The 26,273-nt window shown below is 40.7% G+C and overlaps 1 protein-coding gene across 2 annotated transcripts in view; it reads right to left on the bottom strand.

The window, feature by feature from the left end:
- The window catches only part of Slc12a8 (solute carrier family 12 member 8), a 118,501-nt gene that overhangs the window by 5,874 nt on the left and 86,354 nt on the right, over positions 1-26,273 (bottom strand). Inside the window, exons 7-11 of one of the 2 annotated variants that reach the window (XM_076868533.1) lie at positions 25,236-25,382; positions 17,569-18,214; positions 2,245-2,342; positions 1,636-1,753; positions 428-488 (exon numbers count right to left, since the gene is read on the bottom strand). In XM_076868533.1, coding sequence (XP_076724648.1) covers positions 428-488; positions 1,636-1,753; positions 2,245-2,342; positions 17,569-18,214; positions 25,236-25,382 — 1,070 coding nt within the window. The remainder of the gene's footprint in view (positions 1-427; positions 489-1,635; positions 1,754-2,244; positions 2,343-17,568; positions 18,215-25,235; positions 25,383-26,273) is intronic. The other variant, XM_076868532.1, reaches the window with a different exon arrangement.

The raw sequence follows: 26,273 nt of genomic DNA, 5'->3' as shown, positions 1-26,273 counted from the left end.
TCACCAACACAGTGACATGAGCTATCTCTGCCTGGAGAGAGAGGAATAGGAGTTCTACTTTCACATTTCCTTTGGCTTTAATCTTCTGTATGCTTAGGTGCTGATGCTAATGTCCTAGACCATGAACTCACTGAGAGTAGCTCTCCAGACTTGCCATGCCAGCAATCAGAATCTAGACACCCCTCCTGTGCATAATGACTGAGGATAAGAAGGGAAGAGGACATGAACTGGGGGAAGCTTCTGATGAGCTGAAGCTGGGGACTGGTGTGGTGCAGGGCAGTGAGGAGAAAGGTGAGCCTCCTGGAGGCTCTCAGGGATCAGGTTTCCACATTGCAGTTCAGTCCAGCCAGGAATGGGATCACTTAGCACTTCCCAGGACCCAGGGACACTCATCCATCCTGGTACCAGTCCCAAAATTGGCACAGACCTGTAGGAGGGCATCAGAAGAGATCGTATCCATCGGAAAAAACTGAAGTTGGAGGCTAATCCTGCAGGGAAGACAGACATATAAATATTTATGAAGCTTCTACATAGGCATCTAGAGTCGCATTTTAATCAGGTGAATGTTCACCTCAACACACACACACACACACACACACCATAAGCACGGTTTTCCCCTCTTTGTTGTAATACTGCCTGAGGCAGCCTATTAAGGACTTTGTACCGATACATAGCTTCCAAAATTTTTTTTCTAAATTATACTTCTGTCTTAGGAGTTCAATATTTTGTATAATGTTTTTAATATTATCCATATTATTGATTTTTAATAATATTTTTAGATTTACACCAACATGTGTTGAATGCATGCTATGAAATCTCCCCACTAGACCACACACTCCTTGAGAGTAGGGAACATGTTTCTTTCATCCTTGCAACACTCAGAGGATCTGGCCCTTGGGAAGTTTTCAGCAGGCATTAAGCGAGTCACACAGCTCAACATGTAAAAATGTTAGAACTGAGGCAGGAAGTGAGACTACTATTGATACTGGCCAAATAATTCTGATATTAAATACACTGATTTGAATAGGAGTTCTTGATTCTTTTTTTTACTACTAGAATTTTATACCTCTATACTTGTACGTCGTAGTTGAGTTCATCCTCCCCAAAACTCATACATACATGGAAATCAATTTCAGTTCATCATCCCCCCTTTTTCCTTCCCATTCACCACATCCCCCATTCTCCTTCCTCTACTAGACTTCCTTTTGCTTGTCTATTTATTTCTATATGGTTATCAATCTTTTTTAAAAACCCATCCTTTCTTTGGTGTAGGTTTACAAAAAAAAATCTCACATAATAAATTTCATATAACTTTGGAAAAACAAATCAACCATAATTTTAGAAAATGCTTTTTAAAAAATTATATATAGATATATAGTGGGAAATTGATTAATTAGATCATGTTCATTATAGGGTCAGGAAGCTAGCATTATTTTAAGAGGCTTATATTAGAATCTTGGTTAATGTCAACAGTATGCAGTTGATAATATGTTTACTCTGTATCATTTAGGGTTCTTAAGATTAAAGGAAGCATAAATTTTATATTTATGCTAAAATCAGAAATAGCAAAGAGAAGATTCCTAATATACTTAGCAGATCAGTGCATATTGTCAGAAGTCAGAAAGTAAAAATTACCAAGATGAAGCCCTGGACTGGCGTGGCCGATGTAGAGGTACACGATGGCAGCCACACCAACGTTAGCCAGAGTATAGACCCACTGGATCACAAACACGATGAGAAGGGACCCAGCTGCCTACAGGAAGAGTTGGAAGACAAGTTACCTAACAGTTTTCCATATGGTAAGCAAGTCACAGGCCTTGAGAAACATTAGTCTCTCTCATCAACTGATCACTGCCAAAGTCTGAACAATCGAAGTTCACTCATAATTCAAGAAACCTCACTTAAGTAGATATTTGGGATAACAAATACCTCTGAAATTATTTAATCAAAATTATCCACAAACAATCCTATCCTAGTTCCTTATTCCATTCCTCCCCCCAAGCAACATGTTTGTATGAAGCCCATGTAACCCAGAGGTTATCAGGCATAATTATTTAGTAAGTAAATAATTGATTAAATAAGTGATCCATTAAATGTAAATCTTGCCAAATGTAGTCTCATCTAAATTTCAATACAAAGCAATTAAATCACTTTGCTCCTAATTAGCCCTTTTCCTCCTCAAATCACACATCCTCCTTCTGAATTATTTTTCAAGACAACTGAGATCAAGATGAAGTTACTCACCCCTAACAGGGAGACCCAGGGGTTGCACATGCGGGTGTAGAATGTAGTTGGTCTCCTCTGGATTTCTTGTTCCTGAAGTCTGGGCTTCAGGGAGAAGTCTAATAAATAAATTCGCCAAATCCTTGATTACAGATTTGCTACCCAACATTTTTATACTCTGCTGTATTTATATATAAGTAAATATGCCTAAGTTCCTCTACCCCAATGTTATAACTCAGCCTGAAGACAACTCCTATCACTTGCTCTTGGAAAAGGGAATAAGAAAGGGTTAGTGGCCTCCTATCCACCAAGGATCTGATAGGAAAGGGGAGGGAGGGGCGGAGTTAGAGATGAAACCTCCCCTGAAACCTATTGCACATCCATTTAGATTTTCCATCTGTGGAAATGGAAGTTCAGATCTCCCCTGGTATTCTTAGCCCTTAGATGTGACCACCTGCACAGATGGGTTGGGTTGGCTTTTGTCTACTGCAAGAGTGTTTTTGCTATCCGCTGACTCTGAAGGTAAGCTCAGGTCAGCCTAATCTCAGGTTTAGACCAGAAGATAAGAAGGAGAAAGAGGAGGGGAAAGTGGCTCCTTTGATTCCCTCTTCTGGTGGTTGAGGGGACTGAGGGGGGAAAGGGTCTGGTCATAAATACATGTATGATCCCACTTCATCCTCCAAGGAGTTCAGGCACATTGGGGTTTCTCAAAAACATGCCATGTATTATGTGGTTCTGTCTCCCTCATATACCTGGTTCCAGAAATGACCAATTTAATCATGAAAATGCATATAGATTGTTTAGCAAGATGGTCTAACTACCATGAATGCTGCAATGGTGACTTCAAACAAATGGTATGTTGGATTAACTTTGCTGTATATTTATACTGTGAGAAATAGAAAGTCCAGTGGTCCATTTTCAGAATATAGTCTTCAGTCTTAATCGGGATAAAATAGTCAATTGTAGCCATTTTAACTACAGCCCTTCCCTGTGTCCACCCCAATTTTCAAATTAGCCAATTGCATAGATTGTAGCCCTGAGCTCCTCCTATCAGAGCAAGGGGAAGTGCTGTGTTAGGGATAAAAACAGGCAGACTTCCTGCCCAAGTGTGTTGTTTTGCCAGGCTTTGTTTTAGCACACCTTCCTGCAGAAGTAAAGTTGGCCTTGCTGAGCTACTTCTGAGTATGTGTTTGATTCCTTGTGGTCCCTGGGTATTTCTAGCAATACTCATTTCAACACTAAACCTTCAAATTATGTTGCTCAGGAAATATGGTTGTCAGCTCCCTAACTTTCCATTCTCCAGTCCCAATTCCTGATGCAGCAAAAATGCTTTGAGTATGCCATCTCTTCTGTCCAGCCCCTCCCGGCTGTGTATCCTGACCCTGTCTCAAGTAGCAGTCTTCTTCTGCATCTCAGCTGCTTCTGAGGGGTTGGCCCTAGGAATCCAGCTGCGATCCATTTCGCACGGATCCCCTAACCCTCAACTTGCCTAACTCCTATTCATCCCTCAGATCTCAGCTCAATATCACTTCCTCCCAGAAGTTGGTCCCCACCACAGAAATCTAAATTTGTTCCTTCATACCATTAATATTTCCTTATGATCCATTTCCTTTCCTTCATAGAACTCACCATTATTTGTAGTTGTATGGTTATTTATATACTTCTAGGTACATTGGATTACAGGGTCCATGTCTGTCTTAAGTGCAGGCCTTGGCACATAGCTGGCATTCATTAAGTATTCCTATTACAAATCTTCCTTCCTCTCTGGTTACTGCGACTTTCTGACCTAGCCCCCTGAAGCACATTCCTTCAGACTATTTCACTCCCTGCCCTTTTTCATTGCTGATCTTTCCCAACTTCCTGTTTACTCCCCCTTCTCTTGGTCCAGGTTTCAGCCCCTGACTCAGCATCTTTCTGTCTCTACTCTGATGGATGACAAACCTGGATGGAAGGAACACTGCCAAGAAAACTAGTGCCTGGGAAAGGGAGAGTTCCCTTGGCATTTAGTCAGTCCTTCTTCAGGAAACCTAATCAACCTCATAGACCACTATCTTTCGGATTGTAAGTAACTGCATCTAGGAATCTACTCCTCTTCAAAGTGTAAATCCCCCCGTTGAGGCTCCTGGCTCAAGCTCTCTGGAGGCTTTGTGAGAGGAGTCAGTTTCCCCTTATTGCACTGTAACCGTGGTTCCTGCTAGAACCCCATGTGCACATAGCTGGCATGTGCACTAGAAATGTGGTGTACACTAGAAATGTTCTGGCACCAGATAGCCTATAAATGCTGTGAGAAACTGGAGATGGGGGCTCAGAATTTGGAGTCTGGTCTCCCCTGGGCCCACCACTGTAAAATAAAGTTTGAGTTCTCCCACATTCTGAGTGCCGTTTGCCACTTCTTGACTGGTCTGATTCCTGCAATTCTACTACATAATCATTCTGGGTGACTTCATGGTGCTCTCTACATAAACAACTTACTTAATGCCCTGTTTTCTGAGTTCCTTCAAGTCCTCCTCTAACAATCTTTTTAAAACTTTTATCTTGGCAGGAATCAAATCCTCATACCCACTAGGAATCTCATACCACATCCACAATCCCCCAATCCTTCACTTGTCTCAACTATCAACTCCCCTTGTCACACTTGAGGCTCACCATCACCAGTAACTTTAGACTTCTTATACGCAGTTTTTGGTTTGTTGTACAGTTTTCCTTGAAACACAATTCTTCTGAACAGATTTACTATATCAGGGCAATTATTCAATTTTATATTTCTTGTTTATTCTTGAAATATCACTCTTCAGAAAGAATATACCGAAGGACTTCCAGTTGAAAAACCAGCCTTTATCTCAGAGCAAAGCCTGTCCAAGGAAGGGACATGACCTTAGTCCTTGGAAAGACCCACACAGCACATTCCCACCCTGCTAAGTTGTTTATCTACAAATAACAGGAGAGATCTGCTGCACCAGGTGTCCCTGACTCAGTCAGGCTAGGTGGGGATCCATAGCAGCCCCCTAGCAGCCACCAATCAGCATGAGACAGGGAAATACCTGGGATGCCAGATGACCCTCCCAGTATTTTAGGGTGGTTGATAACAAGTTGGGAAACCCCTCTTGGCTTAAACCAATCAGTTCAAATGAATACCTCTTTTGTACTGACCAATCACCCCTACCCAACTTGTTCCCGCCAGTAAATGTGCTAATCATGTTTTAGAGTTGTTATTTGATTTTCCCGCGGTGTATGATGATTTGCTATGACGTATGTGAAGTCCGTGCCCTCTCCAAAGAATGTATAAAACTGCTGCAAACCCTGGGCTTAGGGCCTCTCAGCATCACCAGTTGCTGTGTGTGTGCGCGGAGGACTGAGCTAGCTCGCAATAAACACCTCCTTTCTGCTTACATCAATCTTGGGTCTCTGGTGGTCTTTGGGGGTCCCGAATTCGAGCATAACACAGTTATGACAGTGTGAAGAGGCCAGTAAATTTTCTTCCCCCCAAATAAGTACAAAATGAAACAAAGTAGTCAAACACAACCACTTCAGGGCTCTAGAAACTTATCAAATGAAAGACATCAAACTGAAAAGCATTTATTTGTCAAAAATTGCTGAAACTAAGGGTAAGAACAGTGAGAGTCTTGACCTTCCTGCCCAAGTGGCTCCCTTTCCTGTCCCAGTTCTTTCCAGTATGGAGCTGGTCAGACACCAGCAGTTTTGCTGCCAAAGGGAATAAATAACTTGGATCAGGGGTGGGGGAAAACTTCCCTTGTAAGTTGAATAATATAAGAACAGTAGAAAAATGGACAGGGAAAGTCCTTAGATTTGCAAGCATGAGGGTACAGACCCAGCTAGGATGATCCACAGACCAGCCAGAAATGTAATGGAGAGAGCCTGGAGGTGAGAAAGCCATGAAGGGTCTAAATAATTTCCCATATTTTTCTGAATGACAGGAAAACAATGACCATGACTGGGAAGACCTGAGAGAGCCTGGCAAAAAGTAAAAGCCAGGGGAGACAAGAACTGGCTGAAACTTCGTGCTTCCAAGCCCACACACAGATAGACTGGCAGAGAGTGGAAGCTTTATGAATTATACAGACACAGGGCAACCTCCTAGGAAGCTCGTTAAAATGAGAATAAACAACTGACTAAAGACATCAGCAGCCACATACCACAGGGAGATGGATTCCACAGTTCAAATCCAGGCAATTTACAAAAACAAACGAAACCGATACATAAAAACTCAGAAATAAACATCAGAATCAAGAACTGCTGCAATTTACCCACACTGTCCAGTATTCAACCAAAGATTACAAGACATGCAATGAAACAGGAAACTGTGACCCATTCTCAAGACCAAAAATGAAAAATAAAAATTTAAAAAAAAAAGAAAAACATGAGATGCTGACTATGCATTAGGACTACACATTAGATTTGGCACACAAAGACCTCAAAGCAGTCATTTTTAAATATGTTCAAAGAATTAAAGAAAAATACAATGTCAAGGATCCAAGGCAAATATGATGACAATGACTTTAAAAATAGGGAATATCAATACACAAATGTAAACTATTAAAAAGAACCAGAGGAAAAGTAAAGAGTTAAAAACCACAATATCAGAGATGAAAAACTTACTAAATGGGCTCCTCAGCTGATTTGAGAGGAAAAAGGATCAGCAAACTTGAAAATAGAGCAATAGGAATGATCCAAAGTGAAGAACAGTGGGGAAAGTTGGAAGGAAAAGGAACAGAACCTCAGAGACCTACAGGACAATGTGTACTAACAAATGTACAATGGGGCCCCATGGGGCAGCAGAGAAAGGGCAGAAAAAAAATATTTGAAGAAACAAATTGGCCAAAATTTCCCAAATTGAAGAGAAACTTTAATCAATAGTTCTAGGAGGAGCATATCAGTTTTTTTCCAGCAAAGTGTACATACACCTGATTTCCACAGACCAAACATTTTTTATCTAAATTTTGGTAACTTAATATATATGCAATGATATCATAAAAGTGATTTGTGTTCATTTCATCAATGAACACATGGCCTAATTCATAAGAAACACAGCAAGTGTCATAAACTTTGTATAGAAGTTTAGAGAACAGGTTTAAAGCCAGATAAATCTGGGTTTACAGTCTGTCTTGAACAAGTGCCCAACTTCTCAAAGTGTTTTATTATCTGTAAAAAGCTAAAAACAATGCCCAACTCTGAGCTTAGGAATGAAATAATCCTTATCAAGGGCTTACTTGGTAGTAAGTCAGATAGGACATACTTGGTAAATGATGGTTATTTCTAGTTACTAACAATAAAAGTTAGTTTGTTGAATGAACATGAATGAATCTGGGCACTGACTTTTTTTTCAAATGTAAACGTGTATTCATCTCTCCTGACCTCTTTTTAGAATCTGGATTTTGATTTTCCTGTGCTTTTTAAAGAAAATGCTTTGGAAGTTGTGCTTTTATCAGTTGTGATTGTCAGAATAATCGTTTCCTTCTGTGACACTGTGTTATTCAAATGTTTTTTATTTCTATTTTAATCAGATCCATTTTGTCTTTGATGATGTCCACAATAGTCAGAAATATCCCTCTTGCGCAGCTGTTATAAATAAGGAATCCATGCATATATAAGGTGCAGTCCCAAGCTATTTTTTAATCCATTTGCTCTCAAGAATGATTTATTCAACTGTGATTTGATGACATCTGGGTTGTCAAAGATTAGGTTCTTAAAACAGTTTAACTCTTTTTTAAAAATATATTTTCTAAGTTATAGCTGGACACAATACCTTTATTTTATTTATTTTTATGTGGTGCTAAGGATCAAACCCAGTGCCTCACATGTGCTAGATGAGTGATCTACCACTGAGCCACAACCCCAGCCCCAGTTTAACTCTTCCTAGTCTATTTTACTGATTGACAGTTTGGTTATTTAGCTGTATCTGTTTAGTTGCCCATCAGCTTCATGGAACTTATACTGAGTACTACCTCGTGTGCTGTGTGAAAATACTGGGATGAAGGCAGATGTGCAAAGACATGGTTTGTGATCAAGGAAAGCTCAAGTCTAGTGGCAAAGACATACAATAAAACTAATATTTATTGTCCTTAAGATACACAGATAATAGGTTTGCAGACAAATGTATAAATAAACGTGATGTAAATGTAATGTGAAAATAGTTGATACTACTAGCAGGAATCAAATGTTGCACAGTGGAGGAAATCAGAGAACATTTCTCAGAAGAGGTGAAAGTCTTAAAAAAGTTTAAAGTCAGACTTTTCCAAATGGAGAAAGAAAGAAGAGCTAAAGCAATTTGAACAGGATATGCAAAAGCAGGAAGCACAGAATGTGATGTGTTTAGGGCACTAGTTTGGGTGCAGCTGAAACTTACAATGCATGGGTTGTCATGATAAAAGCAGCCAGGAAGTTAGGGCAGGGCAGGATGTGAGAAATCATGCAAATCACAAAGGATCTGGGATTTTAGTGTAGATATTAGATTCCAGCAAAGGTTTTTTGTTGTTGTTTTGTACTAGGGATTGAATCCAGGGGTGCTTAACCACTGGGCTATAATGCCTGCCCTTTTTTAATTTTTAATTTTTAGACAGGGTCTCACTGAGTTGCTTAGGGGCTTGCTAAGTTACTGAGGTTGGCTTTGAATCTGAGATCCTGCTGCCTCAGCCTTGCAAGCCACTGGGATGCACCACTATGCCCAGCAAAAGATTTTAGGAAAGAGCAAAAGATCACTTAGTGGGCAGTGTAGAAGAGGAATGGGATGTGTGGGAAGAGCCCAGAGGCAGGAGACAAATTTTGAGACTTAGCAAAAGACCAGGTGCGAGATGATGAGGGAAAAGGCAGCAAAGAGAGAGGCAGAGGGAATGGTCAGCAAGAGCGCAAATACCAAAACCTGGGCAGCTGGGTAGTGACCATTTCATTCATTAAGTGTTGTAAACTGACAACAAGTCTCTCCTGAAAAGCCACTGAGGAGACAGAAAAGGCATAAAATAGGCATAAACTCACATACAAAGGGAAAGAGAGAGGAAAGAGAAGGCTTGGAAGATGGGAAGGTGACAGTTGTGACAGTCTGAGCAGAGCAGAGGAGCATGAGACCCAGACTCTATGGAGGGTGCTTACAGGGAGCCTCCCACTCCCTGTAAGCACCCAGCAAAGCTCAGGACCAGGAAGCACCGTGTCCCTTAAGCGGCCAGGTGCAGAGAGCCGGTGGCCAGTCTCCATCTGTTGTACTCTAAGATCCTCCCCTCTGCCCATACAGCAACAATCCCTTCTCCTGCCCAACCCCCTGCCCCAGGGGGCTTTCCCCTGAAGAAACCTAGCCAGAGTGCCAGGCTTGGTGCAGCAGGCATAGCAAAGAGTGGGGAATGAATGTCCATCTCCTAAACAACAGAATCCCCCTCTCCATTATCTCATCCTGCCCCCAGAATGTAAGCAGCCATTGGCGTGTCCCCCAGGGAAGAGATGAAAGGACTCTGGAGAAACAAAAGAGCCCCAGAGAAAAACCTCTAGATATTCACATCTGGGTTCATCCAATGAAGAGGCCAGGGACTCCTATTATTCTACAGTGAGGTGCTCCAACCAACAAGCCCTGCCATGAAGAGAACTGTTGAGTACGCTCATCCATCCCTTAGTAACCATGGGGACATGGGTTTCAGGATCCCCACAGATACTGAAATCTACAGATGTTCAAGTGCCATATATAAATGCAAATAACCTACATACATCCTCCCATATATTAAATCCTATCTAGATTACTTATAGTACCTAATACAATGTAAATGCTATGTAAATTCTTGTTAAGGTACATTGCTAAAGGAATAATAAGAAAAAAAAAAGAATCTGCATGTTCTTCACAGACACAACCACCACAGGCCTAACTATATAGTATACGGAAGCAACTATGAGAACTTTTTTTGTCAACTATTTTCCATCCACAATTGATTGAACTGGGCAGATGTGGATCCCATAGTACAGAGGGCTACTTGCACTCTACCTGTAAGTCTGAAAAGAAATCAAAAGATCAACAGATTTTAATAAAGCCTCCAAAATGATAGAGAGCAAGAAGAAAACCAAAGAGAAAAGAATCTAGAGAAAAGAGGAACAATGACAGGAACAGAAAGAGACTTTAAAAGGGGGGAGCTAAGCAATAACATCAGAGATAAGAGAAGTCCTTGCACTCACAAAACAAGAATGGGTGATGTTCAAATTAGGGGGAAAAGATTTAAACAATAAAACAAATAAAAACAAGATAACTGTGGCATAGATTATGTGTTGCTATCCTGTTTCCCCTTCTTTCTTAAGGAAAAACAAGAACTCAAAAATATACAATTTTATATGAAGCAGCAGGATGACCAGGCAAAAAGACACTCCCCAGCCTCCCTTGAGCTCGTTACCATCATTTGACTCAATGCCAACCACTGAATCCCAAGAGCCTGGGACAGGACTTGTAAGGAAGGCTTCCCCAGATGCCTCTGCTTGCAGGTTTGCTCCTTTGTGCATCTTCCCTTCCTTTTAACTATTGCTTGGAATATGAAGGTAATGCCAAGCCTCCAACAGCCACATTGTGGATCATGGAATAATGCTAAGAATAGTAAAGAAAAAAGACAGAAGGAGCTCGAGTCACTTAGGACCATGAAGTGGCCATGGCAGCCCTGAACTGCCCACCTCTGGCTCCTTTTGTATGAGCTAGATGAAGCCACTATTATTCTGAGATTTTGTTATTTTTCATCAAACATAATTGTGACAGATACAACCACCAACATTAATCATTGGAAGAGTTGGGAGATAAATTCAGGGACTATTCCAGGAAGAACAAAATGACCAATAAATGAACAAGGGGAGAGAGCAAAGGGAAGAAAATTAGAGAATCGCTTCAGATAATTCAAAATAGCGATAATAGAGTGGGGGCAGCAGAGAATCATCAAGGGAGAACCATGCAAAAGCCCAAATTTGGTGAATAAGCAGGAACAATAACAGAAAAACAACAACAACAAAAAAAAAAATCATGAGAAGTGCCAGATGCTGCTGAGACTGCCCAGCCAGGCCAGGCTGTGCCGTGGTACCCTGGGATGGGGTAACAATAAGGCAATTGATGCACATATGACCTATATAACCCTCAAACTGTGGAGGGGGAAAAACGTATAGGTGACTAAATACAAAAGAAAGCTGGACAAGGTACTGCCTAAAAAACAAGCTAGCAAAAAAGAAAAAAATATAAATAGCCTCAACATGATGGATGATGAAAGGAGAGAGGCCCCCAAAGATATAAAGGTCTTGTTCTTAGGGAACCAGAGGTATTAAGAAATCAAAGAAGTGCCTTTTGAACAAATGGTGAAGATGTGCCGTGAACTGAGTTGTGTGGTCTTGTCAAACCTCTACACCTGAGGTCAACACCAAACTCCAGGACTGAAGGACATGAGGAGCTCTAGAATGGAAGGACTTACTACGTGGCCAGTACAATGGTTGTGAAATGAAAAGATCCTAAAAACTTGCAGAGAGGGAAAAGCAGGGTCAGGCGTCATGCAAAGGCTCTAAGGTTAAGAGATCAGTGTGGCAAATTTCTCAACAGTGAAAAGAAAGTTCACTGAAAGTGGACAGACAATAAAAACAGGCCCTCCACAACTTGTGGGGGAAATTGCTTTCAATTTCAAAGTTTTATGCTCATCCCAAACTGTACATCAAGTGTGAAGCCAGAAAATTTTAGACCTATAAGGACTCAAAAGAATGCATTTTTCATTCATCCTTTCTTAGGAAGATACTGGAGTATGTATCTCAGCAGCCGGATGCCATGGCCAAGCCTATGGCTAAGGCAGGAAGATTGCAAGTTCAAAGCCAGCCTAGGCCACTCAGCAAGGCCCTGCCTCAAAAAGAGGGAGGAGGAGGAGGAGGAGGAGGAGGAGGAGGAGGAGGAGGAGGAGGAGGAGGAGGAGGATATCTCAGCCAGACCTACCCCTTTGGCTAATTTAATCACTATGGGACTTAACAAGTAAATATTGGGCCCTGTTGGGAGAAACGTAAAATGGTTCAGCCACTGTGGAAAACAATGTAGCAGTTAAAAAAAAAAAAAAAAAGTTAGAAAGTAGTATTATACTGTGATTCAGCAATTGCACTTCTGGTTATATACTGAAAAGTATTGACAGCAGTGTGTCAGAGAGATATTTATACACTGATGTTCATAGCAGCATTATTCATAAGAGCCAAAGAGTAGAAGCAACCATCTGATGAATAGAGAAGCAGGATGTGGTATATTCATACAATGGGATATTTTTGAGCCTTAAAAAAGAAAGTGATTCTAACACATGCTACAACAGGGGTGAACCTTGGGGACATTATACTAGATGAAACAGACCAGTACAAAGACACATGCTGTATGATTCTACTTATATGCGAATAGAGTGGTCAAAAGCATAGAGACAGTAGGATGGTGGAGGTCAAGGGCTGAAGGGTGGGAGAAGGGGAATTATTGTTTAATGGATCCAAGAGTTTCAGTTTTATAAGAGTTACCAGATAGATATGGTGATGATTGTACAACATCATAAATATATTTAATAACACTAAATTGTACTCTAAATTAGTAAATTATACGTTGAGTATATTTGACTACAATTTTAAAAAAAGGATAATGAACCTCTGACAATAGCTAGGCCAGGTGTGATGGAACATGCCTCTGTTCCCAGCAACCCGGGAGCCTGAGGCAGGAGAACTGCAATTTGAGGCCTGCCTTGAAACTTGGCGAGACCCTTGGCCACTTAACGAGGCCCTGTCTCAAAATAAAAAAATAAAAAGGGCTGGGGATGTAGCTCAGTGGTAAAGTGGCCCTGGGTTCAATCCCCAGTACCAAAAACTTAAAAAGAGAATCGTTGGAAAGACCAGGGAGTCAGGTCAGGGTTATGTAACCAAGGAAACTCAAAATCATATGTTACAGCCTACTGGGGGCACCACTGCTGCAAGCACCACTGACCTGGAAGTCCTGGACACTGGAGCCAGTAATGTACTTGTCCTGCAGCTACCCTCATGCTTCTAGAAAGTTCCTTAGAGTTCTCCATTTCTCCAAGTTTCCAGTTCCCAATTCTAAGTCTAGGGAGAACTCATCTGATTAGCAGAGCCTTGGTTTTGTGCTAAACTCTGACTGCAGGAGAAACCAGAGAACCGAGTATCTGATATTTTCAGTTTTGAGTGTGAAAGGCTTGCTTTGCTTCCCACCGAGGTTCATAACACTGGAAATTCCTCCAACACAGGTCCAATGCTGGGCAGAACAACAACAAAAGACAAAAGTCCACCACCACAATATTGGACCCAAGAAATTTTTGTTCCCTGGATCTGATACATGGGTGTGGTAAAGAGAAGACTTCTAGGACAACAGTTTGGTAGCAGGCCTCAAGAACAAACAGACTAGAGTGCACCCGGAAAGTGGGAGCCACAGAACAGAGGGGAACAAAAGAAATGGACATGGTAGACTTCTGAAGAATGGGAGCATTGAGAGGCACCTTGAAGGGATAGAAAGAACCTATCTCAACATCATAAAGGCTGTATATGAAAAACCCAAAGCCAACCTCATAGTAAATGGGGGGAAAACTGAAAGCATTTCCTTTAAAATCTGGAACAAGACAAGGATGTCCACTTTCACTACTCCTATTTAATATAGTGCTAGAAATTCTAGCCAGAGCAATTAGGCAAGAGAAGGAAATAAAAGAGATAACAATAAAGAAAGGGAGAAGTCAAATAATCACTGTTTGCGGATGATATGATCTCCTACCTAGAAGATTCAAAAAACTTCACCAAAAGATTGAAGAGCTAATAAATTTGGCAATAGCAATTTACAAAATCAACATAGAAAAATTTAATAGCTTTCATATATGTCAACAATGAATCTGCTGAGAAAGAAATCATTCACAATAGACTAAAAACAAATAGAACAAACAAACAACAAACCTAGGAATAAATCTAACTAAGGAGGTAAAAGACTCTACAATGAAAACTATACAACACTGAAGGAAAAATTTGAAGAAGACTTCAGAAGATGAAAAAAGACCTCCTGTGTGTATGGATACACATAATTAATATTGTTAAAATGGCCCTAATACCAAAGCAATATACCCACTCAATGCAATCCCCATTAAAATATCAATGACATTCTTCAAAGAACTAGAAAAATAGTCCTCAAATTCATTTAGAAGAATAAGATATCCAGAATAACCAAAGCAATTCTAAGCCAAAAAAGAAATGCTGGAGGCATCATAATACTTGACTTTAAATTACACTACAGAGCTATAGTAACAAAAACTGGATAGTATTGACATAAAAACAGACACATAGATCAATTATTCAGAATAGAACACACGGAGACAAACCCACACAGATACAGTCATCTGATCCTTGACAAAGGTGCCAAAAACATAATTAGAGAAAAGATAGTCTTTTTAAATAAATGGTGCTGGGAAAACTGGCTCTCCATATATAGAAGAATGAGTCAAGATAGGCCCTTATCTCTCACCCTGCACAAAAATCAACTCAAAATGGACCAAAGACCTAGGAATCAGATGAGAAACTATGCAACTCCTAGAAGAAAACATAGGGTCAACACTCCAGCATACAGGCACAGGCAACAACTTTCTCAATAGGACCCCTAAAGCTCAGGAAGTCATGTCAAGAGTTCATAAATGGGATGGCATCAAATTGAAAAAACTTCTTCACAGCAAGAAAACAAAGAGAGAGCCTACAGAATGGGAGAAAATCTTTGCTAGCTACTCATCTCACAGAGGATTGACTAGAATACATAAAGAACTCAAAAAGCTGAACACCAAAAAATCAAATGACTCAATTATTAAATGGGAAAATGAATTAAATAGACACTTCTCAAAAGAAGAAATTCAAATACATGAAAAAGTGTTCAATATCATTAGCAATTAGGGAAATCAAATCAAAACTACTCTGAGATTTCATCTCACACATGTCAGGATAGCAGTCATCAAGAATACAATTAATGCAGCTAGGGTTGTAGCTCAGTGGTAGAGCACTCGCCTAGCACATGCAAGGCCCTGGGTTCAATCCTCAGCACCACATAAAAATAAATAGATAAATAAAATAAAGGCATTATGTCCAACTTATACCTAAAAGATAAATTTTTTTTTTTTTAAGAATACAATTAATAGGGGTTGGGGCTGTGGCTCAGTGGTACAGCGCTTGCGCTGCACAGGTGAAGCATTTAAAAAATCTACAAGAGCATTTAGAAAATAATGATGACAGAAAACCAAAATTTAAAAAGACAGATAATTATAAACCCCAGGAAAGAGAAAGAGTCACATAAAAAAGGAAACGTGATCACAATACAATATATGGCTCAGAATTAAGGAATATTTATTTAGTCTTGATAATGTGAATGCTAGCACTTCATTTAAAATACAACTATGGTACAGCTAAATTGCAGGCATTAGATGAGAAGTCAAAGTGGCATCAAAAAGACCTTGGTTACATCACAGGAAGTCAGTCCAAAGATGATGTCTGAAATTGTCACAGGTTAAAGTAGCAATACAAATATATTATTTAGTAATAGGAAAGTTAACAGAGGAGGCCACTTTTTGGTTGAGTCCCAAGTTTTTTGGTCTGGGAGTGGGGTTTTACCCTAGTGAAGGGTAAAAGGGATGGTATGCAAGAATGGGAACTACTATTTCTCATTACATCAATATGTTAGTTAGTTTGTTTATTTTTGGTACTAGGGATTGAACCCAGGGACATTTATTAAATAGGAAAAAGAATTAAATAGACACTTCTTAAAAGAAGAAATACAAATACATGAAAAAGTGTTCAATAGCAATTAGGGAAATGCAAATCAAAACTACTCTGAGATTTCATCTCACACATATCAGGATAGCATGTTTATTACTCAGTTACATCACCATCCTTTTTATTGTTTTTAAATTTTGAGACAGGGTCTCACTAAGTTGTTGAGGCTGGCTTCAAATTTGCAATCCTCCTGCCTCAACCCCCTGCCCTAATAGCTAGAATTATGGGCATGCGTCACCATGCCTGGATGATTATATTAATTTTAATATGATTTTACTTATTAATCTATATACTTATTAATTTGATAAAAGTAAAATAACTTAAAAATTTTTAATAATATTCCTACCATGAAAACCTTCTCATCAATTTAGAGGTAAAGAAAGGAAATCAGGTTTATGGAAGAAGACAATGTGTTTTTAGACATATCCTTCTGTCTTTTGCCTCCTCCTCCTTGCTCACGTTTGTCTAAACAGATCTCAAGAGATGGTATACTACAGAAGGAAGAACATAAGCTTCGAACACTGGGAGTGACATTCAGTGTATGAAGAATCAGCTCTGAGACTCTTCTGTGAACTCACTAGGACTTATGGGCTTCATTTGTAAAACAGAAAATGCTGATATCTATAATATTACATGAAATGATAGGAGTGTGTTACTCAGTTTTCTATCACTATAACCAATGCTTGAGAAAAATCAACTTATAAAGAGAAAATGTTTATTCAGCTCACAGTTTTTGGAGGTTCCAATCCATGACTGGTTGGCCCAGTTGCTTTGGGCCTGTGGAGGGTAGCACATTATGGCAGGAGCACATGGTACAGTGAAACGCATTTATACTAGCCAGGGAGCAAAAGAGAACAAAGAGAGGGGACGGGTCCTACAATCACCTTCAAGAGCAAGCCTCCAGTAACCTAAAGACCTCCCATTAGCCCATCCCCACTTAAAGGTTCCAACAATGCCTTGGTGGGGATCAAACCTTTAACACATGGACCTTTAGAGGATATTCCAGCTCCAAACCATTGCAAGACGTAAAGCACCTAGATTATGGAGGTTCTCCAACATTATGAGTTCTCTCTTACCCATGTCCTCTAAGCTTCTCGAGAATCTCTCTTGGTGTCTCAGTGTTTATAGGTCTGAGACAGCAAAGAAAAACTGTGTTCCTTTATCTGCCTTCTCCCCATCCTGTCATGCCTGGTTTGAAAGATTCATCTTCCAAAGACTCACACTGGGTCCTCGCCAGGGTATTGACTCCAACACATTTCCATTTCTCTTGCAAGGAGAAATTGGTTTCATTCGCATTGGCATTATATCTCAGCTGATTTTTGAGTGAAAAGAAATTGCTATTCAATTACTAGCCCTGGCTTCCAGCTTTTTACAAACAGGAGTGGATATAAATTTTGGTTTGAAACTAACCTACACTAACTGAATTATAGGTAATTCAGCTGGTACCTGAATATAACATTCTAAAATAAATATCAAACAAATCCACCAGGAGTTATAAAAACTGTGAAAGCTGGGTAGGCAAGGCAATCAGTGGTCACTCTCAAATAGGAGGTCCCAGTGTGATTCCAAAGCACTCACCTTCTCCACTCACCCTAGGCTGGTTGCTTGGCTCAGGGACAAATTGTTGCCCATGTATTTCCCCAGGCAGAATCCCTTCACTCCTGGAAGTCAGCTTGTTCTGGTAGAACTCTTGGTACTCCCCGGAGACAGCAGGCAACCCGTCAGAGCCCTCAGTAGGGAAGGAAGTAGGGGACTTGAGGTTCAGGAGGAAGCTATCTTGTAGGTTCTTCTTGGTGACCTTCTTGCAATTCCTCTTCTGACTCTCTGGGATCCTATCACTGTCTCCAGGCCTGGACTGGCTACTCTCTAGCCTCCTGGTTAGCTGGAGGAGCTGATCCATGTCCTTGGTGAATTGTAGTAGAGTGCCCTCAAAGAGGCTTTGGGCAGAGCCCTCAGAGCCATAGCTGGGAGCCTTCTCTAAGAGCAGGTGCTCAGAACAGGGGAGAGCTTCTGAGGTCTCCCTAAGCACAGGCTCAGGCACCTGAGGAAGGTTGCAGGAACTCATAGACAGGGAGAAGTAAGAATAGTCCACTGCAATGTACGTCAGCATGAAGTTGATGGTGACGATGGGTGCCAGAACATTTACCTGACCCACAAGGACAAAAGCCATGGTCACCAAGCTGGTCAGGCAGATGGCTGCTACAGGTGTCCTATTTGGCCCTTTCTGCAGAAACAAAAATAACATTCAGGACTATGAAATTTCAGATAGAAAGTTTCAAACACTTCAGAATTTATGATAGAAACCAAAATCATAATGGCTCAGTTACTTCTCTCCATGTGACTGTTCATCCATGAACTTGGGATAATAATATCCAACTCATGGTGTGTTTCAGTCAGCTTTCATGTTGCTGTGACCAAAATACCTGACAATAACAACTCAGAGGAGGAGAAGTTTATTTTGGCTCACAGTAACAGAGGTCTCAGTCCACGCACAGTTGACTCTATTGCTCTCAGCCCAAGGTGAAGCAGGACATCGTGGGAGAAGGGTGTGGCAGGGGGAAGCTGTACAACTCATGGTGGCAAGGAAGCAGAGAGAGTGGGAGAGGGGGACAGGCCCCCTGCACTGCTAGCAGTCTGGAAGGTGGGGGCAGGCCTGTAAGCCACCTCCAGATCTGGCCTATGAGTCTCCCTCACATGTTCCTCCAGCCCAGAGGCTACGGTTGAGGATGGCAGGTTACCATCTGCCAGTGTCTGAGGATCAGAGCCCCTGCTGACCTAAACTCCTTGCCCAGACCTTTAGAGTACAATTCTAAATTAATTAATTAAAAAAGTAATAAAGATATACTTTTCCTGTGTTTGAGAATTAAATTTTGGGGTATATTTGTTATAACCGTTTTCAGGCTCTACTAGTAAACCTACCAAAAATAAATTCTCAGGAACTTAAAGAACTTTAAAAGGAGGGTCTTGGATAAGCTGAAGAAAATGCTAGTGTTCCAGGCCAGGACCTTGATAAGAATAGATTCTGAATTGATTAAATAGGTCAACATGAACTTCTCTTCACCAAAAGATATTTTAAAAAGAAAAAAAAAAAAAAGAAAAGACAAGCTACAGAATGGAAAATATATTTGTAATGCATATAACTGACAAAAGGTATCTAGAACATAGAAAGATAGTTGGAAAAACACAGCCCAGTAAACAAAGAAACAAATAAAAGATTTGAACAAGTGCCTTACAAAAGAATACCCGTTAAACATAGGAAACACCGCTGGGCAAGGTGGTGTACACCCACAATCCCCGCTACTGCGGGGAGAGGGCTGAGGCAGGAGGACTGCAAATTGGAAGCCAACCTAGACAATGTAGTGGGACTGTCTCAAAAAGAAAAATAATGAAAGGGCTGGGGATGTAATTCAGTGGCAGAGCACTCCTGGATTTAATCCCCAGTGCTATAAAGAGAGAGGGAGAGAGAAATCAAGCCCAACCTCACTAGTAATTAGAGAAATATAAATTAAAACCACAGTGAGATACCATCTAGATACCACCAGATTGGCAAAAATGTAAAAGTGTCATGATATCAAGTTCTGGCAAAACTACAGAATAATGGGAACTCTTATCCACTGCTGATAAGGGTGTAAATTAGTATAACTACTTCAAAAAAAAAAGAGAGAGGTGGTATCTAGTAAGTAAATATATACACACCTTGCAATTCCACTAATGGAATACGATTTGGAGGAAGTCTACAAAGAGTCTTCATGGCACTGTCCATAATACCCCCAAGTAACAACCAAGCTGCTGCTACAAGCAAACTGAGGATGACTCTCATGATCATAACAGTGAGTAAGGAAACAGCATGCCACAAAAGAATACACACACACACACACACACACACACACACATTCTCTCTCTCTCTCTCTCTTTCTCTCTCTCCATTTACAGACTGATCATCCTGAATGCAAAAATTCTACGTCTCTGAAATTTTTTGAGTGCTGTTATGATACTACAAGTGCAAAATTCCATACCATGAAATTTCATCTTGTGCATAAAATTTTAACTGCCTCCAGGCTATGTGCACAGATATATATGAAACACAAATGAATTTTGCGTCTACAGGCCCACCCCAAAGCTATCTCATTACATATATGCCAATATTCCAAAGTCCAGAAAAAAAAATACCTGAAACACTTCTGGACCAAAGCATTTAAGATAAGGGATGCTCAATCTGTATTTAAAGTTCAAAAACAGGCAAATTTGTGTTTAGAGATGCATACACAGGAAACAAGTCAGGGGTTGCAAACTATGACCCCTAGGCCAAATTTAGCCCTGCCTGTTGATGTATGCTATGAGCTAAGAATGGTTTTACAGTTTTAAACAGTTGGGAGGAAAAAGTCAAAAGAAGAATAAATAACATTGTGTGATATGTGAGAATTACATGAAATTCAAATTTGAGTCCATAAATAAAGTATTAGGTATTATCTCTGTGGCTACTTTTGAGCTCCAACAGCACAGCTGATCAGTGGTGACTACGACCACATGTCCTGCAGCATCTCAAGTGCTGCAGAAAAAGTTTGCTGATCCCCAAGAAAAAACCTAAAGAAATCAAGGAAATTATCATCAACTTTGGCCACAGCAATGAGAGGGAAGGGCTGTGACCAGGGAGGAACAGGGCTGGCAGGGTTCCTGGGTGGAGGCTACAGGGTGTTCACTTCATAGTTGTTCTTGAAACAGTTTATACTGAGTTTATGCTCTTTTTGTGGATGTTGAATATAGCTCCAAAAATGTAAATTGCTACTCTTCCTCCATTAAAAAAGAAAATAAGCTAATATGATTTAATCCTATATAAAAAAGCTTTTGTGAGGGGCTGGAGGTGTGGCTTAGTGGTACAGCTCTTGTTTAACATGCACAGGGCCTGGGTTTGAACCTCAGCTCTGCTAAAATTTAAAAAAAAAAAAAAAAAAAGTTAACAGAAGGAGAACTAGGAGAAACATTTGTAATACATAGCACAGTTACTCTTCCTAACAAAGAAAGACCCCCTAACAATTAAGAAGAAAATGACCAATTAAACACAGAAAAAAATACAAATAGCTTTTAAACAGAGGAAAGGATATTCAACTTCGCTCAGATTAAAGGAATGCAAACATCAGTCTCCTACATACCATTTCTCACTGTACCATTGGCAAAAATGCACATTTGGCAATGAGCTAAGGGAAGAATTCTTGTTAAACTGTGTTTCTTGCCCAAGGCAAGAGGGCAAATGGGGTTCTATACACCCAACGTCTAAATATTTACAACTCTGAGCCTCACTAACAACCTGTTAAACTAAATATGCTCTAATGTCCTTCCTAAGCAAACATGAGGAGGAAGGTCAGGTTCAAGTTCAGAATTTTTGCATTACTCAGACTTCCTCACTGAAAGATGGCCATGTGTGGCACCAGCTCAGAGCCCACCAGCTTCTCTTCTCAGACCATACCAGGGGGGCCTCACACGTATATGTGGACCCTCTGCCCACACCTTGGGTCCTAGAAAAGAAGAGGGCCTTGCGGATCCTGGAAATTGGCAGGGGGCCATGTGGGCAAGGAATTCTAAGGACATCACACCTGGACATGGTCTAGAGCAGGGACATGGGATCCAGGTGGGCAGGTTCCTTTGGCCTTACAAAGAAGCAGAGTCTTATAAAAGTCTTATAAAGCAGGATCTTTTGGCCTGAGTCTAAGAGTGGTACTGGCTCTCACCCACTGCTGGTGGAAGTACAAAATGAGCTGGGCATGGTGACACATGGCTCTAATCCCAGTGACTTGGGAGGCTGAGGCAGGAGAATCACAAGTTTGAGGACAGTCTCAGAAATTTAGAGAGACCCTGTCTTAAATTTTTTTTTAATTAATTAATTAAAAAAGCTAGAGGGGCTGGGGATGTGGCTCAAGTGGTAGCACGCTCACCTAGCATGTGTGAGGCACTGGGTTCGATTCTCAGCACCACATTAAAAAAAAATTGTGTCCACCTAAAACTAAAAAATAAATAAATAAATATATATATATAAATATATATATATATATATATATATATATATATATATATATATATGGGTGTGTGTGTGTGTGCGCGCGCGCGCGCATGCGCGCGCATAAAAAGGCTAGAGATATATCTTAGTGGTAGAGCTTCCCTGGGTTCAATCTCCAGAACTGAAACAAACAAATAAACAAATAAAAAATGCAAAATGATAAACATCCCATGGTAGGTTTGTAGGCAAGATCTATTAAAATTAAAAATGCATTTACCCTTTGACCCAGCAATCCTACTTATGAAAATGTAACCACATATGCAAAACCACACACACACACACACACACACACACAAACGCAAGAATTATTCATTGCAACACTGTTTACTGGAAGCCACTCAAGTATCAATCTAGGGAACTGATTAAACTATGGCATATCCTCATGATGGAAAAAGAACAAAAAAGTTCTCTCTCTCTCTGTATTTTTTAAAAAAAGATTCCTAGGTACATAAAGTGAAAAAAAAAATAAGCAAGGTACATTACAATGTACAGAGAACACTATCTTTTGGAAAAGAAAAAAAAATCATTAAAAAACTAAGAAAAGAAGTTGGGCACGGTGGTGCAGGCCTGTAATACCAGCAATTTGGGAGGTTGAGGCAGAAGGGTCCAAGTTCATAAACCAGTCTCAACAACTTAGTGAGGCTTTATGCAACTTAAGGAGACCCTGTCTCAAAATATAAAAGGGCTGGGGATGTGGCTCAATGGTTAGGCACTCCTGGGTTGGATCCCTGCTGCCTCTTCTCCCTTGAAAAATACAAACAATAATAAATGCTGGAGAGGATGTGGAAAAAAATGAACCCTGTTGGTGAGATTGTAAATTAGTACAACCTCTATGAAAACCAGTTTGGAGGTTCCTCAAAAGACTAGGCATGGAACTACCATATAACCCAGCTATACCACTCCTTGGTATTGATCCTAAAGAATTAAAATCATGATACTTAGTAATATATGTATACCCACGTTTATAGCAGACAATTCACAATAGCCAAATTATGGAACCAGCCTGGGTATCCATCAATGGATGATGAATGGATAAGGAAAATGTGGTATACATACACAGTAGTTTTATTCAGCCATAAAGAAAATGAAATTGTGTCATTTGCAGGAAGATGGATAGAACTAGAGATGAGTATGTTAAGTGAAATAAGCCAAACTCAGAAGGTCAAGGGTCATGTACTTTCATATGTGGAAGCTAGAAAGGAAAAAGGAAATGAAAGGGGTGGGGAGGATCCCATGAAAATCAAAAGGAGATCATTAGAATAGAGGAAAGGAACCAAGGGGTGTGAGGCAGGAAAGGAAGGGGGAAGTGCTGGGGAGTCAAATTAGATTGTTACTTTGCATGCATGTATGATTATGTAACACCAAATCCCATCAGTAGGTGCAACAACTATGGAAAGCAGTATGGAGATATCTCAGAAGATGTGGAATGGATCCACCATTGACCCAGCTATCCCACTCCTCGGTTTATATCCAAAGGACCTAAAATCAGCATACTACGGTGACGCAGCCACATCAATGTTTATAGCAGCTCAATGCACAATAGCTAAACTATGGATACCCTTCAACAGATGAATGGATAAAGAAAATGTGGTACACACACACAATGAATATCACTCAGCCTTAAAGAAAAATGAAATCACAGCATTTGCAGGTAAATGGATGGAACTAGAGAATATCATGCTAAGTGAAATAAGCCAATCTCAAAAAACCAAAAGCCGAATTTTTCTCTGATAAGAGGATGCTGATCCATAGTGGGGCAGGGGGATTGGGAAGAATGAAGGAACTTTGGTTTGTATAGAGGGGAGTTAGGGGAGGGGTGGGGCTGTGGGGATGGGAAGGACTGTAGAATGAGCAGACATTATCCCCCTATATACATATATGCTTATACTACTGGAGGGCCAGTGCACCATGTACAGCCAGAGGAATGACAAGTGGGCTCCATTTGTATATAATATTCAAAAATAAATAAAACAAATCCCATCATTATGTACAACTATAATATACCAATAAAAAGTGTAGAAAGAGAAAATTTTAAAAAAACTAAGAAAAGCAGTGACTACAGGATGAGACTATGGGAAAGAGAAAGACTCATGATAGAAGCAAAAATTCTTAATGTATACTTTCTACTTTTAGTTTTAAACCCTTGTTTATTTCGCCTCATAAAAAATAAATGAAGTGGAAGAAAAATAAAATAAAAGTCATATCACTATCACACATGGAAGGTAGTAGAGACGACAGTCACCCATCCTCCACGCCATGCCAAAAAAGAAGCAGATGAAGGTCAAGGAGGAAATTATAGCTGATTTTCATATGCCCTCCCAACACGGAGGCTGGGAATCAGAAGAAGCTGGGGGTATCCCCCCAAGACAAAAACGAGCTAAAACTTGTAGATCATGGGGATTCTCCATGTCTATTTTTCTTTTGTCATTCCCCTAGGTTTTTTGTTTTTTTTTTTAAATAGGCAAAGGATCTGAGCAGACATTTCTTTTCTTTCTTTTTTTTTTTTAAGAGAGAGAGAGAGAATTTTTAACATTTATTTATTAGTTTTCGGCGGTCACAACATCTTTGTTTGCATGTGGTGCTGAGGATCGCTCGCTTGCCAGGCGAGCACGCCACCGCTTGAGCCACATCCCCAGCCCTCCCCTAGGTTTTAGGAATATTCTTTTGATCATCCTAGCCATGACTCAACCAAACTACTCTGTGTCCATCAAGGTTTGGGTCATGGTGGTTAAGACAGCCCAGAATCCAGTCGTGTGGGAAATCCTCAAACAGCAACCCCCAGGACAACAGGAGTGTCAAGGGGGAGTTAGGCCTGCAAGGACCAGCTCCCCTAATGACCAGCTCCCCTCATGACCAGCTCCCCTTTATGCTAGACCCGGAGGATTCAGGATTCGTTTTTATTAAATGAGAGGGCAATTCTCTTCCCTGCTGCTGGGGCCCAAGCTACTATGACGAGTTAGTTAGCGATGTTGGAGTTAAGGAGTCACGTGGCAGTGACATTTAAGATGTTCATCTAATTGGTTCCAGCCTAAGCCAGCCAGAGGACAGAGCTGAGAGAAATGACCTCTGCTCTCTCATTCGTTCTACCCTAGAGAACTTGACCAGAGGCTGTAATCAGAAAAACTTAAGCAATTTATGAGTCAACATTGGGTTAACAGAAAAATCCGTTTCTCAATAAAAAAGGGTCACTCACCCCTTGTCCCAGACAGGCGAGTGCAGGAATCACTTTCTCCTGGGCAATGCACTGCAGGATCCGGGGAGCTCCATAGAGTCCTCCCATACAGGAGGCCAGGGACGAGATGTATAAGCCCAGAAGGAATAGGAAGCCCACTAGGGACACCTGTGAGAGAAAGCAGTTTCGTCATTGCTACAGATAGAGAAATTCTGGATACTGAAATTTCTCAAAGGTCCATGTGTTGAAGGTTCAGGACACCAGGGTGGCCCTTTGGGAAGGTAGTGGGACCTTTAAGAGTGGAACCTAGTGGGAAGTCATTTGGTCATGAGGGCTGTACCCTCAAAGGGGATTGTGAAACCCCAGGCCCCTCCTCTCTCTCTTTTGCTTCTTAGCTGCAAGCAGTTTTGTTCCACCACATACTCCCTGTCCTCGCCATCTGGCATCCCTACCAGAGACTCAAAGCAATGGATGGATCCACCAGATGGTGGACTAGAACCTCTAAAACCATATGCCAAAATAAACCTTTTCTCTTTAAAAGAATTGTCTCAGATATTTTGTTACAGTAAATGAAAGCTGACTCATATAATCATTCACTGCCAGACCCTGTTTCCCCTGGCACTCACCCACCCACACTCACCTAATTATACACTATAGATTCAGCCTCTGAGTTAAAATTCCCTTTCCTAGCCCCACTACACCTCATTCCACTATCTCAAGTGAGTCTACCATCACATCTTATAGGGACGACACAGTGGCTCTCAAATTGAACAGGAGTCACACTTATCCACAGGGCTCATCAAAGCACAGATTTCTGTCCCCACCCTTAGAGTTTCTCAGTAGGTGTGAAGTGAGCTTGAGAATATGAATTTCCAACAGGTTCCTAGGTGATACTGATGTTGATGGACTGGGAATCACATTTTGGAGAAGTGCTGGCCACTACAATGCCAGTTGGCCTCCTGCCTCTGAAGATTTTCTTTCTAAATCATCGCCTAGGCCTCTACCAGAGTTACCTCTCTAACCTCAAATCTGATCCTAATGACCCTGCTGCAAACATAT

This window comes from Callospermophilus lateralis, chromosome 10 (genome assembly GCF_048772815.1).
Source record: "Callospermophilus lateralis isolate mCalLat2 chromosome 10, mCalLat2.hap1, whole genome shotgun sequence".
NCBI lineage: Eukaryota > Metazoa > Chordata > Mammalia > Rodentia > Sciuridae > Callospermophilus > Callospermophilus lateralis.
This window is presented reverse-complemented; position numbering and strand designations above follow the sequence as displayed.